The sequence below is a fragment of the Aptenodytes forsteri genome, unplaced genomic scaffold (assembly GCF_000699145.1).
Source record: "Aptenodytes forsteri isolate BGI_AS27 unplaced genomic scaffold, ASM69914v1 Scaffold54, whole genome shotgun sequence".
In the NCBI taxonomy this organism is placed as follows: Eukaryota; Metazoa; Chordata; class Aves; order Sphenisciformes; family Spheniscidae; genus Aptenodytes; species Aptenodytes forsteri.
In genome coordinates this window covers 11,583,703-11,596,787 of record NW_008796044.1, presented here as the reverse complement: position 1 = coordinate 11,596,787, position 13,085 = coordinate 11,583,703, and the positions used below count along the sequence as shown (strand labels likewise).

The window sequence follows — 13,085 nt, the reverse complement described above, 5'->3', positions numbered from 1 at the left end:
CTTGCAGTTATTCCTTGACAGACCCTTGGATGTGATTCCCCTGACCTTTACCTCTAGCTTTCTAATGCTTTTGTTGGCTGTGTTTTACCAATGCATGTCGTGCTCTTTCCCTCTCCCCCTTCTTCCAGTTTTATAGATAAAGACTGGTAATTGTCTTTATGGAGGTTGTAATGAGTTCTGTCACTGCACAAAGCAGCTCACTAATAAAATAAATCAAAGCAGCAATGAATGAATGGAAAGCCTGCTTTTAAAATTAGATTTGTACTGCAAGTGCCACACTGTCACTTGCAGCGTGAGACAATGTTAAAAAGGCACTGAGTTGGCAAAGTACCTTGAAAGGGTCACTGAGCTCTGGTAGCAGGAATTAGGAAGCTTTCTGTTGCCTCCACACAGAACTGGTAATTGCAGCATCATTTGGGAGTAAATACTTTAAAGCACAGTTAGGAAAAGAGCACGTAAAACTGATCTTAGATTTTACTTGTTCAGTAACTCGGTTAAGAAGCCTTTTTTATCATGTCATTACATGTGTTTATGTAACGTCGTCTTCTATGCCTGGAGTCTTGTACAAGCTTGGAGCTCTTGGCCCAACATATCACCAGTTCTGTCTAGCTTCCCATACCCCCTGCCCCTCCAACGTACCACTCGGTAGATAAGTGCTGTCTGTATTATTGCTTCACAAGTTCTGCAGTGCAAGGACAGCGCTCTCCTCTCTAGCTGCATATTGACTGCAGGGGTCTGTTTCTCACTTAACTTAGGGAAGTCGTGTTTTCAGAGGAGATGCGTATTCATGGTGGCCTGAATGAAAGCCTTTCCTTAGAGATCAAGGGCAGGCCTTAGAGATCAAGGGCAGGTAAGGCATCCTGTGGGCAGGCAGCAAGAATAACAAGCTGGTGTTTTCGTTCAGGCTTGTGTTACACTAAAATGCAGCTGCTTGTGAACCGATAGGGCTTTCGTGATGTAGGGTGCAGTGCACAGGGTAAGAATACGGGTTGTTGAGGAGTGTGTCTGTCTGTGCAACTGAGCTCTAGGGTTCTTCAGCTGTTCCTGCAGTTTTTTATAGTTCCCAGATCTGTTGGAGATAAAGACTGGTAATTGAAAGAGTCTTGCACAAACCATTTCTGTCGTAGAAACACAAAACATCCCCAAATTCTTGTTTTTTCAGTCTACCTGTTAATTTCCTAGCAGAGAAATCACACTGTGGCCCTCTGCAGCAAAAAGTACAGCAGCTATAAAATAAGAAGCATTTCTAATTCCACTAGAAACTTCACAGAAGCTGAGCGCTAGTTTCTTTTTTCATCTTCATCTCTTCTGTACCAGCCTCTCAAGACACAGCAGGGACAAAAGGAATGAAATTCTGTAGAAGGAGTGTTTGTCAACTTTCTTCTTGTCTCTCTCACCATAATGACATGTAATTAAGTACCTTGAACTTTAGAAGTTGCCTGTGAAAAATATTCCTCTAACTGAGAGCAACCAACCTCCATTAAGTTATACGCAGTCAGCAAATGACTGTAATTATTAGGGCCAGTAGACAGAGCTGAAACTCCAGAGGACTTTAGTGTCAGAGCTAATAATTATGCAGCAGCCTTGGCCAAATATTTCTCTTCCAAGCTAAGTATTTAATATTGTCACTGTAGAATATTAATGGAATTGCCTGCTATGTGTGAAGCTGTTGACTAAGCTCATTGTACGGTGAACTGCGGTGGCTCAAATTAGCCACAGTGAATGGAGAGATCAAGAACACTGCATCAGCCTGCAGGACCAGCAGACCTTCTTAAATACTGCTGCCTTCAGGGCATTAACATAAGATCTGGGGACAAAATGAAGGGCAAGACTGTCATGCTTCAAGAATTCAGAAAGTCATTTGTTTTGCATACTGGAGGATATTTTTTCTTTAAGTATTGATTAGATATCTCTGGCAAGTACATAAGAATATATTTCTTAAACCTAATGAAGTAGGTTGGCTGGTTCAGAACACATCTCCTTTGGTTTTGCTTGGACAAAATTATTACATCCATGCTATAAATAAGGAATAAAAGAAAGTTGTTGCAGAGGGTTGGCATAGAGTGAAATCTTCCCAGATGGGGGAACAAACTTCTGGGTCTAATCTAGACATTAACCAAGCATCAAGGTAGTCATCTTCAACTAACAGTGTGTTCCAGTGACTTTCTGAGGGCTTTTTTAAAGCTAATTATGTTTTCACCAGCCAGGGATTTCTACTTAATTGTAAAGCTGCAAAAGTAATGAGTGCATATCAGCAATGAAACCATACGAGAGCAGTGATAACCACGGGAAAAAGTAGCAGTTTATTCTGTTTTCTGGCACTTGAACAGGCTCATGAATTCCTTGGAGTGTTTTGTGTAACACATGACCTGTACTACAGAGATGGCCTCCCTTTTACAGCAACATTACACAACCTATACCTAGGTCTTATATGGCAGTCCAGTTTAACTATTGTGGTTACTATTGCTGTAATAACATATAGCAATTTAAAGTGTGCTGTTCTCTGGGTGCTTGGATTTTTTTTCTGTTCTTTTCTTTAAAGAATGCAAAATTGAACTGTTTAGCCATTGGACTTGATAGCACTTCTGCTAAATCAAGGCTTGCTGCATGGCTTTAAGCAGGTAGTTATAGGATTTGAGACTAAGGCAAAGTGGGGAGGGCATTTGGGAGAGAGTGTACTTTAAAGTAAAAAATCTGGGTTAAGCTTTTTCATGATTTGAAAGTCTTTCTTTTTTTACTACTTCATTTTTCTCCATATAACCAAGAGTGAATCTGTATCTCTCCTGTTCCACAGGTATGGATGTGTGGGGGTCGCATGGAGGACATCCCTTGCTCTAGAGTTGGACATATCTACAGAAAATATGTTCCATACAAGGTTCCAACTGGAGTCAGCCTGGCAAGAGTAAGTGGTAATAGCATTCCCCACAACAGATGCCTGACTGCAATGTGACCATGCTGTTGTTCCCTCTCACCCCACAATGGGAGGCAAATGTAGGCTTTGTAGTCCATAAATTGTAGTCATACAGTGGTCAAATTGAGCAGTTTTGCAGTGGTGGATGTGTTGCGCAAAGGGAAGAGAGCCTAGGGGAGCTGCAGGCTCATGTGCAGACAGCTGCCATGCTCCAGGCATCAGCCATTGCTAGGTGTTGGGAAGGGACTTTGCGATCAGGCACTGGCTATGGAATCACCAGTAAAAACAAGATAATTTGTGTAATACTTCAGTCATTTTATAGCTGCACTCTCCAAGAGCAGCAGGCTTCAGCGTGGTGATTGTGTTTTGGTGATTGAAAGACCTCTCAACTTCAAGCATCACAGACCACTGAATGGGCAAGCTGTAATTTTCCACGATGGAACATTCTGTGCCATCTTATTTCTTAATCTAGTGTAGCCCAAAGAGGAAAGAGCTTTTGCCTATCATGCACTAGCTTTCTGCAGTTAATTTCCAAACTGAGAAGGGATTGTATTGCCCTCTGGTGGGAGAAAAAAATCATAGGAGCAAGAAGGCTGCAAAACTAAAAAACATAAAAAGGTACCCTGCTGTTCTGCAGTCTCATGGCTTGCACAATATTAAAATGTTTCCCAGTTTAATAGCATTGCCCTAGTTACAGATTTGGATTTATTACTTAGCCCAGCAATGACCTGTCAGAGCGATAGAGTGCTCTCCTCTCTGTGCCATCCCTTCAGGAAGGAGCTATATTTCTTTTAATTCAGTATTTGGCTCTTGCATACTCCTACAGTACTGGAAGGAGATGGCGGACAGGTGTAGGAAAGGCTGTTTCTTGGCATCTAAGATCGTACAGTCACCTTGAGATGAACACCTGCGCTTGTTGTGTATGGGCTGCATTTGGGGCAGGGTCAGCACACTGCTCATTCTTAACGTCCTAATTTTTTTGGTAGTAAATGACCACTGCTGGACTGACCACGTTCCTGCAAGGTGGGCAGTGCTGCTGGGTCACTGAAGTCATGACCGCACATGGCACGTTACTGTGCGGCACCAAGAATGTACCTGATGTTGCCAGAGAACAGTCCAAGGTCCAACAGTCTCTTGAGTGTGTTGTGACAAGCAGTAGGGCGAGTATTTCAAGAGGGTGGTGTTGATTGCCGTCTCGGAATTACACAGTGGATTAAGCTTTACAGCGATATGTGAAATATACTGCTGCCAGCAAGTAAACCCATTGCTTCTATTCTGAAGGATCATCACCTGAAAGTTCCATATTCCTGTGGTATTTCAGAGTTTCTCTTAAACAGCTTTTTACCCAAGAAAATGGAAAAATAGTGGTAGGAAAGAATATTGTGAACTGAAGCTTTCCAGAAGGGGGTACTGCAAATCCCATTCCTAGGTGGATATAAAAGATGCAATAAGAAGGATTTAAGAAAGCAGCTTTTTGTCAGGGACCTTTGAATGTCCAGTGGTATTTACCAGCATCATTTTCTGACTAGCTTCTTTACAGAAAAAAGGAAGAAAACCCAACTTTTGATTAATGTCGTTTTTCTTAGCCACAAGGAACTAGATATAATGGCCAAGTGCCAGGATTCTGTTTTGACCTCAGCTGAAAATATCTTTCTAAAAGTCCCTTGGAACTAGAGAATAATAAAAATAATCTTCGTCCTGAAGCTGGAGAGAAAGAGTGGATGTGAATGAAAATCCTTTCTGAGCAAAAACACGAGAGCTGTTCTGAATGCTAATGTCAGTAGTTTGTGCAGAGTGTTCTCAGGTGTCTTTCTCTCATTTTCACACGTGGCTGTCACCCACACAGAACTTGAAGCGGGTGGCTGAGGTGTGGATGGACGAGTATGCAGAGTACATATACCAGCGTAGACCAGAGTACCGGCATCTTTCTGCAGGGGACGTCGCAGCTCAGAAGGAACTTCGCAACAACCTCAACTGCAAAAGCTTCAAATGGTTCATGAACGAGGTCGCGTGGGACTTGCCAAAGTTTTACCCACCAGTGGAGCCTCCAGCAGCTGCTTGGGGAGAGGCAAGTTTGTGCTCTCAAATCTGCAGTGGGCAAACAGGCTGCGGTTTGGTTTTTTAAAGTTGCCTTACCCATGTGCTCCAGTACCGCTTTGCTGTGGGTAAGGTGGCAAGCGAGTGTTTAAAGGTCCTACTTGATATGTCTCAAAGACCAGAACTCCTCTACCATTATATTGGCCTGATCAAAGAAGGCAGTTAGGCAGCTGTTTCTATTAGTGCACAGCTACAAAGAGAGTAGAGACTTGGCTTCTTCTGCATCTTGCGTATTTAGTAGAAGGCAGAACATGCCAACAGGGAGGACTAAGGAGAGGCGGCAGCTGAGCAATAGTAGGAATCTTGTATTTCCAAAGAGCTACAGAACTGTGTTGAGCTACTCTGCTCCTTAGCTTTCCCATCTGAAAGCCAGGAAAACCACCCCTGGTTTTGAGTCAGCTGTGTTCTGGGAAAAGAATCACACCAGGAGTGAAGTCGTGGATTGTTACGCATAACAACATAGTGGGCTCTGCAGTTCTGTAGCTAATGGGTTTTGCTGTGTCCTGGAGGTTATTGTACAGCTGACGATGGGTCCTATTTTGAGTTCCTGTGCTTTCTTCTAGCTGTTATCTGCCAGCTCAGATACGTAGTTAAATGAGGAATCTTAAAACTGTCTTCATACAAATACTGCCACTATTTGAGGCAATTTAAGCCTTCTTTCGTGACACTTAGTAAGAATAGGAGATTCAGTGACTAATTTACTATTTCAGGTACGCAATGTAGGAACTGGACTGTGTGTGGATACTAAGCATGGGGCCCTGGGATCCCCACTGAGGCTGGAAAACTGTGTGAAGGACAGAGGAGACGCAGCATGGAACAACGTGCAGGTAACAGTCCCTCTGATAAATCATCGGCCCCTAAATAAATGTGGGGAGGGAGAAGTTATAAGAACAAATGTTTGAGAAGGAAGGCGGTTGCAGAATTCTGTCAGGTGAACAGAGGATGCTGTGCACCCCAAGGCTCATGTGCTAATTGTACTTGACGGGCTTGTAGCAGGATGTGGCTTGTGCTTGTGGCAGGGTTTGGAGCCTGGTTTGTGCAGAGCTTTTACCTCCGCTTTGAAGTTCTCAGAGTGAACAAAAGATAGCACAAGCAAACAATATGCCAAAATAATAAAAGAAACCAGTAACAAGGCAGCTGCAATATGTAACAAAGTGAATATTAACTTCAAAGGTTGTACTGAAAGAAATGATAGAGGAGCATCATGCATATTAATGAACCTGCAGGAGCATTCAATAACCGCTTACTATCATCCCTCTGACAGGAGGCAAATGCATTATAAACACCCAACCATTGCGGGAGAGAGATGAAACCGGCCAGGCTATAGATTCACCCTCTCAACATATAAGGTGCCAGAAATGACAGCTTTATTGTAACAGAAGGGAAGGAAATATTAGTTTGTCTAAACTGTAGCAGCTGAGCTGAGAAGAGATCAAGAAAACAATGCCTCCATTACAGAGCCATGCATAACTCTTCAGGGGAATGGCTTCAGGAGACAGAGGGTTGTTGCATATCAATTTTGATGCATGAAAACTAGAAACAAAACCAATTTACTCGGGCACAGTCCAAAAATAAGCTTCTGTTGTGTCAGGAGGATCTTGAACAATTAGTGTTGGCTTATGTTTAGGAGGAGAATGTGTTTTGAACATCTGTGTAGCATTGAGCCTAAATGATAGTGGTAATTTCTCTCCCAAGAGAGGTTTAGGAGACAGACAGAAACAAAGTAGCTTCTTTGTGCAAAAGTTTTTGGCCGTGCTGCTTGAAATAGTAGCACCCTGCTCATTACTGGACTTTCTTACTGCCCCGTGAAATCTCTCTAAAGAGGACCATTCCTCTACCTGGCTCCAAAAGGAGCCCCCAGAACAGCCCTTCCCCTCAGGGACTGAGAGAGAGGTGTGCTGGCTAGTAGCCCTGCAGAACCACGTTGGCTAGTGCTGGTCACAGAGGACACTTGCACCCTTGCCAGAGGTGCTGCCCTTGTCAAAGCAGAAAGCAAAAGCTTGACAGCAAGTTTATCTTTTGTGGGATTCAGTCCTACGATGCTTAAAACATGTCATAAGCCAAACCATGATCATCAGACTGAAGATGCAGCTTGACCACGCTACTGTCTCAAGCCGTGGCCAAAAGCAAATGCCACAGGGGCAGTGCAAGGAACAGAGCATGCATGTGGTGGTACTTCCACCAACTGTTCTCCTGTGGTCCGATCCCTGTGGCTCAGGGATTTCCAGGCCACGCGTGCTGGCATCCAGCAACTTTAATCAGGGCCATAGCATTGCCAGGCATTGATAGGTTGTGCCTAGTTACTAGAGCTAAAACCCTTTCTCTTCTTTTCTGTAGTATCCCTCCTTTCATTTCACCCAAAAGCGCTGAGAGATCATTGCAGGATCAGTAGAAGAGAGCACCAGGAAGCATTGCCCTAGTGATTGCCCTTCTGACACTCCTGTGGAGTTGGGTGGGGAGCTGTGGGCCTCCCGGTCTCTTGTCCCAGAAGGCGTGGGACAGACTTTTCTCAAGGTGACTGCAGGCTGCCTGTGCAGACTCGGGTATTTACTGCCAGCCTTAACTCGGAGCTCCTGTAGCTCTCTGCCTTTTTTGCTAGCAGTGAAGTGCTGTAATTGGTCAGCTGCTCACTTAATCCATGATGTATGTCTGCATTGCAGAGACATTCAAGGCTGCTATTAGTACCCAAGCTAACTAGCATGGCTGTTTGCAGCAGCACAGTCTCATTTAGCATGCTGTGTGGCAGTCCACGGGGTAGCTGTTACAGACTCCCCTAGTCAGCAGTCCCTGTCCCCAGAGGTGGAAGTTTTTCTCTACAAGATACTGTCCTTTCCCTGAAGCCATCCCCACCCTGTGGGCAAAGAAGGGAACATCATTCTGCTGGTGAAAGCACTGTGCCCAGTACCAGCCATCCTGAGGGTCCTGTTTGTCCTGGCAGGTATTCACATTCAGCTGGAGAGAAGACATCCGTCCCGGGGATCCTCAGCATACCAAGAAGTTTTGTTTTGATGCCATTTCCCACAGCAGCCCTGTGACCCTCTATGACTGTCATGGAATGAAGGGGAACCAGCTCTGGAGATACCGAAAAGTGAGTGTGTGCGCACGCGTGTGCATTTGCTCATTTAAGGTGTCAAATTGCCTGTAGGCACTTAAGTTTCCTTAAAATGTCACCACTCATGTTTTATTCCTCAGTTCATGTATCTGTGATAAGAGAATCTTTGGGCAATGTTGTCATTGTGCCATTAATTAACCTTGATTAGAAAGAGGTGACTCCGCTCTTTCACTGGTTAGAAATGGTGAGGACTTCTTCTCCAGGGCTTGCTAAGCAGACGTACACGTTCTCCTTGTAGTCCTGTCCGCAGCTGGCAGTGAGGTGACGCAACACCCTTGCAAAACCTGTTTGCAGAGAACTGTGCTGTGTTTATTGGTTTGTTCTGAATAGTAGAAGGTCATGCCAAAAGTAGATAAGGATTTATTCACCCTCCTACTAAGCAATGCTTTTGTGGCCAACAGGTGAGTAAATTCGTGACTCAATGCCCTGTCCTAGTCCTTGCAATCTGCATGCACAGTGCCTCAGAGTGACTGCAGCAGGATGTCAGCCTGCAGGCTGGGGAACCAGACCTAGCTTTTGAGCTTCCTAGTGCAGTTGGGAGGATTGGGCTGGATACTGTTGCAAAGGGTGGGAGTGGACCCTGACACTTACCAAGCAGTTAAGTGTGGAACAACTTCTTCAGATACATCCAAGTGACAAAATAGCTTGCCTTGGGTTTTAAGACTTCTTTCTGTTGGCTTTAAAACAGCTTTGCTTCTCTGCTTAGCAACCTCACATCAAATTTCTCTTCTCCAGGACAAGACCCTCTACCATCCAGTAAGCAGCAGCTGTATGGACTGCAGTGAGAGTGACCGAAAGATCTTTATGAATAGCTGCAATCCTTCATCTCCAACACAGCAGTGGATATTTGAACATACAAACTCAACCGTCTTGGAAAAATTTAACAGAAATCTTGATCTTTAAAAGACTGAGAATATATAAATATATATTTTACAATTATAGTTTTTACTGGGGAGGATTACAAAAAATTTTTTTAAGAATACTTTTTTTTAAACAGTTAATGAAGGTAAAAGGGAGAATCTCAGGAGAAGGTTAACTAGCAGGCCAGTCTTTATTGCAAAGATGCTGCATCCTTCTCTTCTGGGGATGGTGGAATTTTAAAGGCTTTGCCAGAGCCACTTCTGTGCTGAGACTGAACAAAAACTCTGTTTTTAGAGGAGTCTGAATGTGATTTAAACTGCTTTTTTTTTTTTTTTGCCTTTTTTGTTTTTTGTTTTATTTGCCACCTGGGTCTGGTGTTAAATGATCTTGTTATCTGGGACCCTCCAGGACTTTTTGTAGCTGCTATACTACCCACTGAAGTGTTCCCACATAGGTGCTTTATCTTCCAAAGTCCATCTAAGTAAAATCTAGAATGTGATTTAAACTGCTTTTTTTTTTTTTTTTGCCTTTTTTTGTTTTGTTTTATTTGCCACCTGGGTCTGGTGTTAAATGATCTTGTTATCTGGGACCCTCCAGGACTTTTTGTAGCTGCTATACTACCCACTGAAGTGTTCCCACATAGGTGCTTTATCTTCCAAAGTCCATCTAAGTAAAATCTTGAACACAAGATTTAATCCTCCAACGTCATAGCCATCAGGAAAAAAAAAAAGGGCCATCAAAAGGTAAAATGAAATGAATATTTTTTTTGCCCTAAACCAAAATGTATTTCAAACAGGTTGAGCATTATTACTTTCGAAATCGTAGGTCTGATAAAGGAATGAGCTCTAGTGGAAGTGCAGCCAAGTGTTGGGAATATCGCTGTAGTTATTAGCGATGAGCAATCTGGGTTTCTGGTCCATTCGCTTTGCAGTCAGTTTGTCACTCTGTTGAATCTTCAAGGTGAAAGATTAGCAGAGGGTTTTTAAGTAAGCACAGTTCTTACAGGTGAAGATTTTTGCTAAGAGCCTTTGGATATCAGGTTCCAAATTTGCCTTTTATTCAGAATCTTTTTAGCATGGACACGTCTAGGGTTTCTCAGAGTTAAATCTGCTACATGAATGCAACTTCCATTTTTCCTTTACAGGTTTGAAGGTTAACTTAATTCACAGTTGGTGTGAGCAGATTAATTCAGGATAATTAAGTCAGGGCTGAGGTTAGCCATTGGTCTTTATCCATTTGTTCTTCAGTCTGTAGTTTGCTGCAGTCATGAGTTCTGTGGTCAGTAGTGTTCTAGCCTTGTGGGAATGTGCTATTGATCTCTCCTCCTTTCCCAACATCCGCAGCACTGTACAGTGTACTGTGACTGGAAATCTGTTTGCTTAAGCAGCGATGTGGGATTGATGGCCCAATTTCACTAGTACCCTGTCCCTTGTGTAGTCAGTTAGCAGTGCAAGCTATTACCCTTCTGGTTTGGCTGCAGGATCTACCAGACACTGAACCAGAATTGTCTCATTCCAGGAGCTGGAAAAAAGTACTGACACTAAAGGATGAATGGAGGACCGTTGGTTTCAAGTCTGTCTTAAGCAAGTGTTTAAAAAAACCCACACTGGTTTGAAATTAAGTTGTTGCAAAAACAGAGTTAATAGTTCAGCCCGCTTAGTCTTATACTGAAGGCAGCAGTGGCATTTTCTAGTAAAAGCTGTGAATGACGGTGCAGTTAACCTTTTGCAAAGATGCTGCGTAAATCAATATAACTAGCCCTTTTCTGGTAATTGCCCAGCTCCGCAGTTTGTCCAGCTGAGGAGGTAGTGTGCAGCCAGCTCTGAGAGTGAAAGGCTGGAACACTCAGGGTAGGAGCGGGGCACCCCTCTGGGACTCTTGATAAGCATGGTTAATGGACTTCCCCCCTTTGGAGGGACAGGGAAGCTCTGCTCTGGGGTATCTTTCTCTCCTGTGAAGACAAGGAGATTTTTGCCTAGTGTCAAGAAACAAGCAGGCTGGTTCCCTCTGCAGAGCTCCAAAAGTAAGAAGCCCTTTCTGATGTTGCCAATTGTAGGATCGTTGCCCATGTTTCAGATGTCTTTGAGGCCATGTAGTGCTGTGTCTGTCAACTGGGAGCAGACCAGGACACAACTAGCTGCCTCTCAAGTCTGATGTATCGACTACGAGGCTCAAAATCATCTCCACCTCTCTCATCCTCGCAGCTGAGGCCATGTCTGACCTGCTCTGCCAACTTACCTGGCCCATGCCGTCACGAAGCAAGGGAAACACGGGCACTGCGTTGCAGCTGGGACCGGGCTTGCCAAATGTGTTGGTGTCTAACATTTTGGGAGTGAAGAAAGAAAAAAAGCTCTAAGCTTTCCTTGTGACAGTTTTGCAGCAGCATTGCTGTGGAAGTGAGACCAGTGTCAAACAGAGTTGACATCTTATGTTCTCAGTAACTACAATATGTCTGTCATTAGGATCTCTTTTCATTTCTGTGGGAGACAGAGCCACTTTCCAGTGCTTTGTGTCTGACTGTTGCTTTCCTTAAGTTATTAATGCTCTCATTAGTCTAGTAGTGCTGACTGTGGATCGCTAGATGGCCTGACTAGATGTCTTTATGAATGTTTTAATACCTGTGGAACAAGAAGCTGTTTGTCCATGAACAGTGCTAGTTTTTTATAATTGGGACACAATCAGCAAATTATATAAATGGACTGTGGGTCATTCTGCTTGCAGCTTGCAACTTTGTGTGTCTTCGTTTTCTAATGAGAGGATTAGCTTCTGTTTCTAAAATGCATGGCTTGCTTTGTACTTGGGCTCACCTTGTAAAGAGAGTCCTCACTGCTTGGCTTGCTGGACGCTTGCTTCAGAGAGAACTGCAGTAACAAACAGGTCTTTTACCACTTAACGATCTTAATTCGGAGAGAAAGGACAGCTCTTAGCAGTATGCACAAAAAGATTAGGTAATTGTTGAGGCAATTCCTGTTTGACAACCAACCACCAGTACATGGAAACTGGAGCTTTGGTGTGAGTGGTCCTACTGGGTCCTTCTCAGTGCGGTTGATCTGATCTGTTTTCTGAAGGTTTGGGATCTGAGTGTGATAAGTGCCCCACAAAGTCCGTACACTTCTGACTGGCTCGCTGCTGGGCTTTGAGCTATTAATTTATTTACATCAATTATACTTTTCAATACCCTAGAGGTTTTGCTGACTAATGACTTAATATAGCCAACCATCCACTGATTGAGAAATAGAAGCTGTATTTCATAATCTGTACCTTTAACTGAGCCTTTGCTGGGCAATCTGGTTAATTATTCCAATTACTTTTGGTTATTTGTAAGCAGAATTGCTAAAGCATGAATACATAAGCAAATCTTCACATCTGCATGCAAGTCAAGACTGGAGATTAAATACCAGTGATTATCTAATGCAAAATAAATGTTTTCATATTTTTTCCCAAAAAATATTCAAACAACCCTTCTCTCCGAGGCTGCATAAATTCTGCTGCTTTTAAGTATCAGAATCCCAGACAACAGGGAGATCCCTGGATGTGTGTTACGTCGCATAATAATACTTTGATTTGCTCTTGAAGCTCTTGTTGATTTATACTGGTGCTAATCTCTAAGGCCTACAAACAGAGTAATAGGTTTGGGGCTCTTATGTGTGCAAGATGTCTTTTTTCATGCCTGGGAAATTAACTTTCTTTCCCACACCATAACAGAAGAATGTGTGGGCCTTTCTGAAAGGGGAATACAGCATCATTAAAATAAAGATGTGCCTTTTTAAATGTAACTGTACAGCAAATGCTTAAACTTGAACCATTTCCTAGTGCCTTGCTGGACAAGAGAGAAGAGGGGAAGGGGTTGGGAGGTAATGATGTAAGAGAAAGCTTGCAGTGTTTGTGTGTGGTTTTTTTAAAATGTCTGACTTTAAGTGCAAAATTTGTGTGAACGACAGTAATTCAGAAGCTCCTGGGTTTCCTCTGTTAAATCGGTATCATTAATGACTCGGGGGGGGGTCATTCCTAATAGGAAGACTTGGAAAGGATGGCAGCTTCCTCTTGGTGCACTGTAACAACTACAGCTAGACCAGAGGATGTCTTGGTTAGCTGTTGGATGTT

General features: G+C 43.3%; 1 protein-coding gene across 1 annotated transcript in view; it reads left to right on the top strand.

Moving 5' to 3' along the window:
* Positions 1 to 9,461, top strand: part of GALNT10 (polypeptide N-acetylgalactosaminyltransferase 10) — a 45,704-nt gene extending 36,243 nt beyond the window's left edge. Inside the window, exons 7-11 of the mRNA XM_019473879.1 lie at positions 2,795 to 2,902; positions 4,758 to 4,979; positions 5,719 to 5,835; positions 7,947 to 8,096; positions 8,856 to 9,461. Coding sequence (XP_019329424.1) covers positions 2,795 to 2,902; positions 4,758 to 4,979; positions 5,719 to 5,835; positions 7,947 to 8,096; positions 8,856 to 9,023 — 765 coding nt within the window. The 3' untranslated portion in view covers positions 9,024 to 9,461. The remainder of the gene's footprint in view (positions 1 to 2,794; positions 2,903 to 4,757; positions 4,980 to 5,718; positions 5,836 to 7,946; positions 8,097 to 8,855) is intronic.
* Positions 9,462 to 13,085: the final 3,624 nt, after the last annotated feature.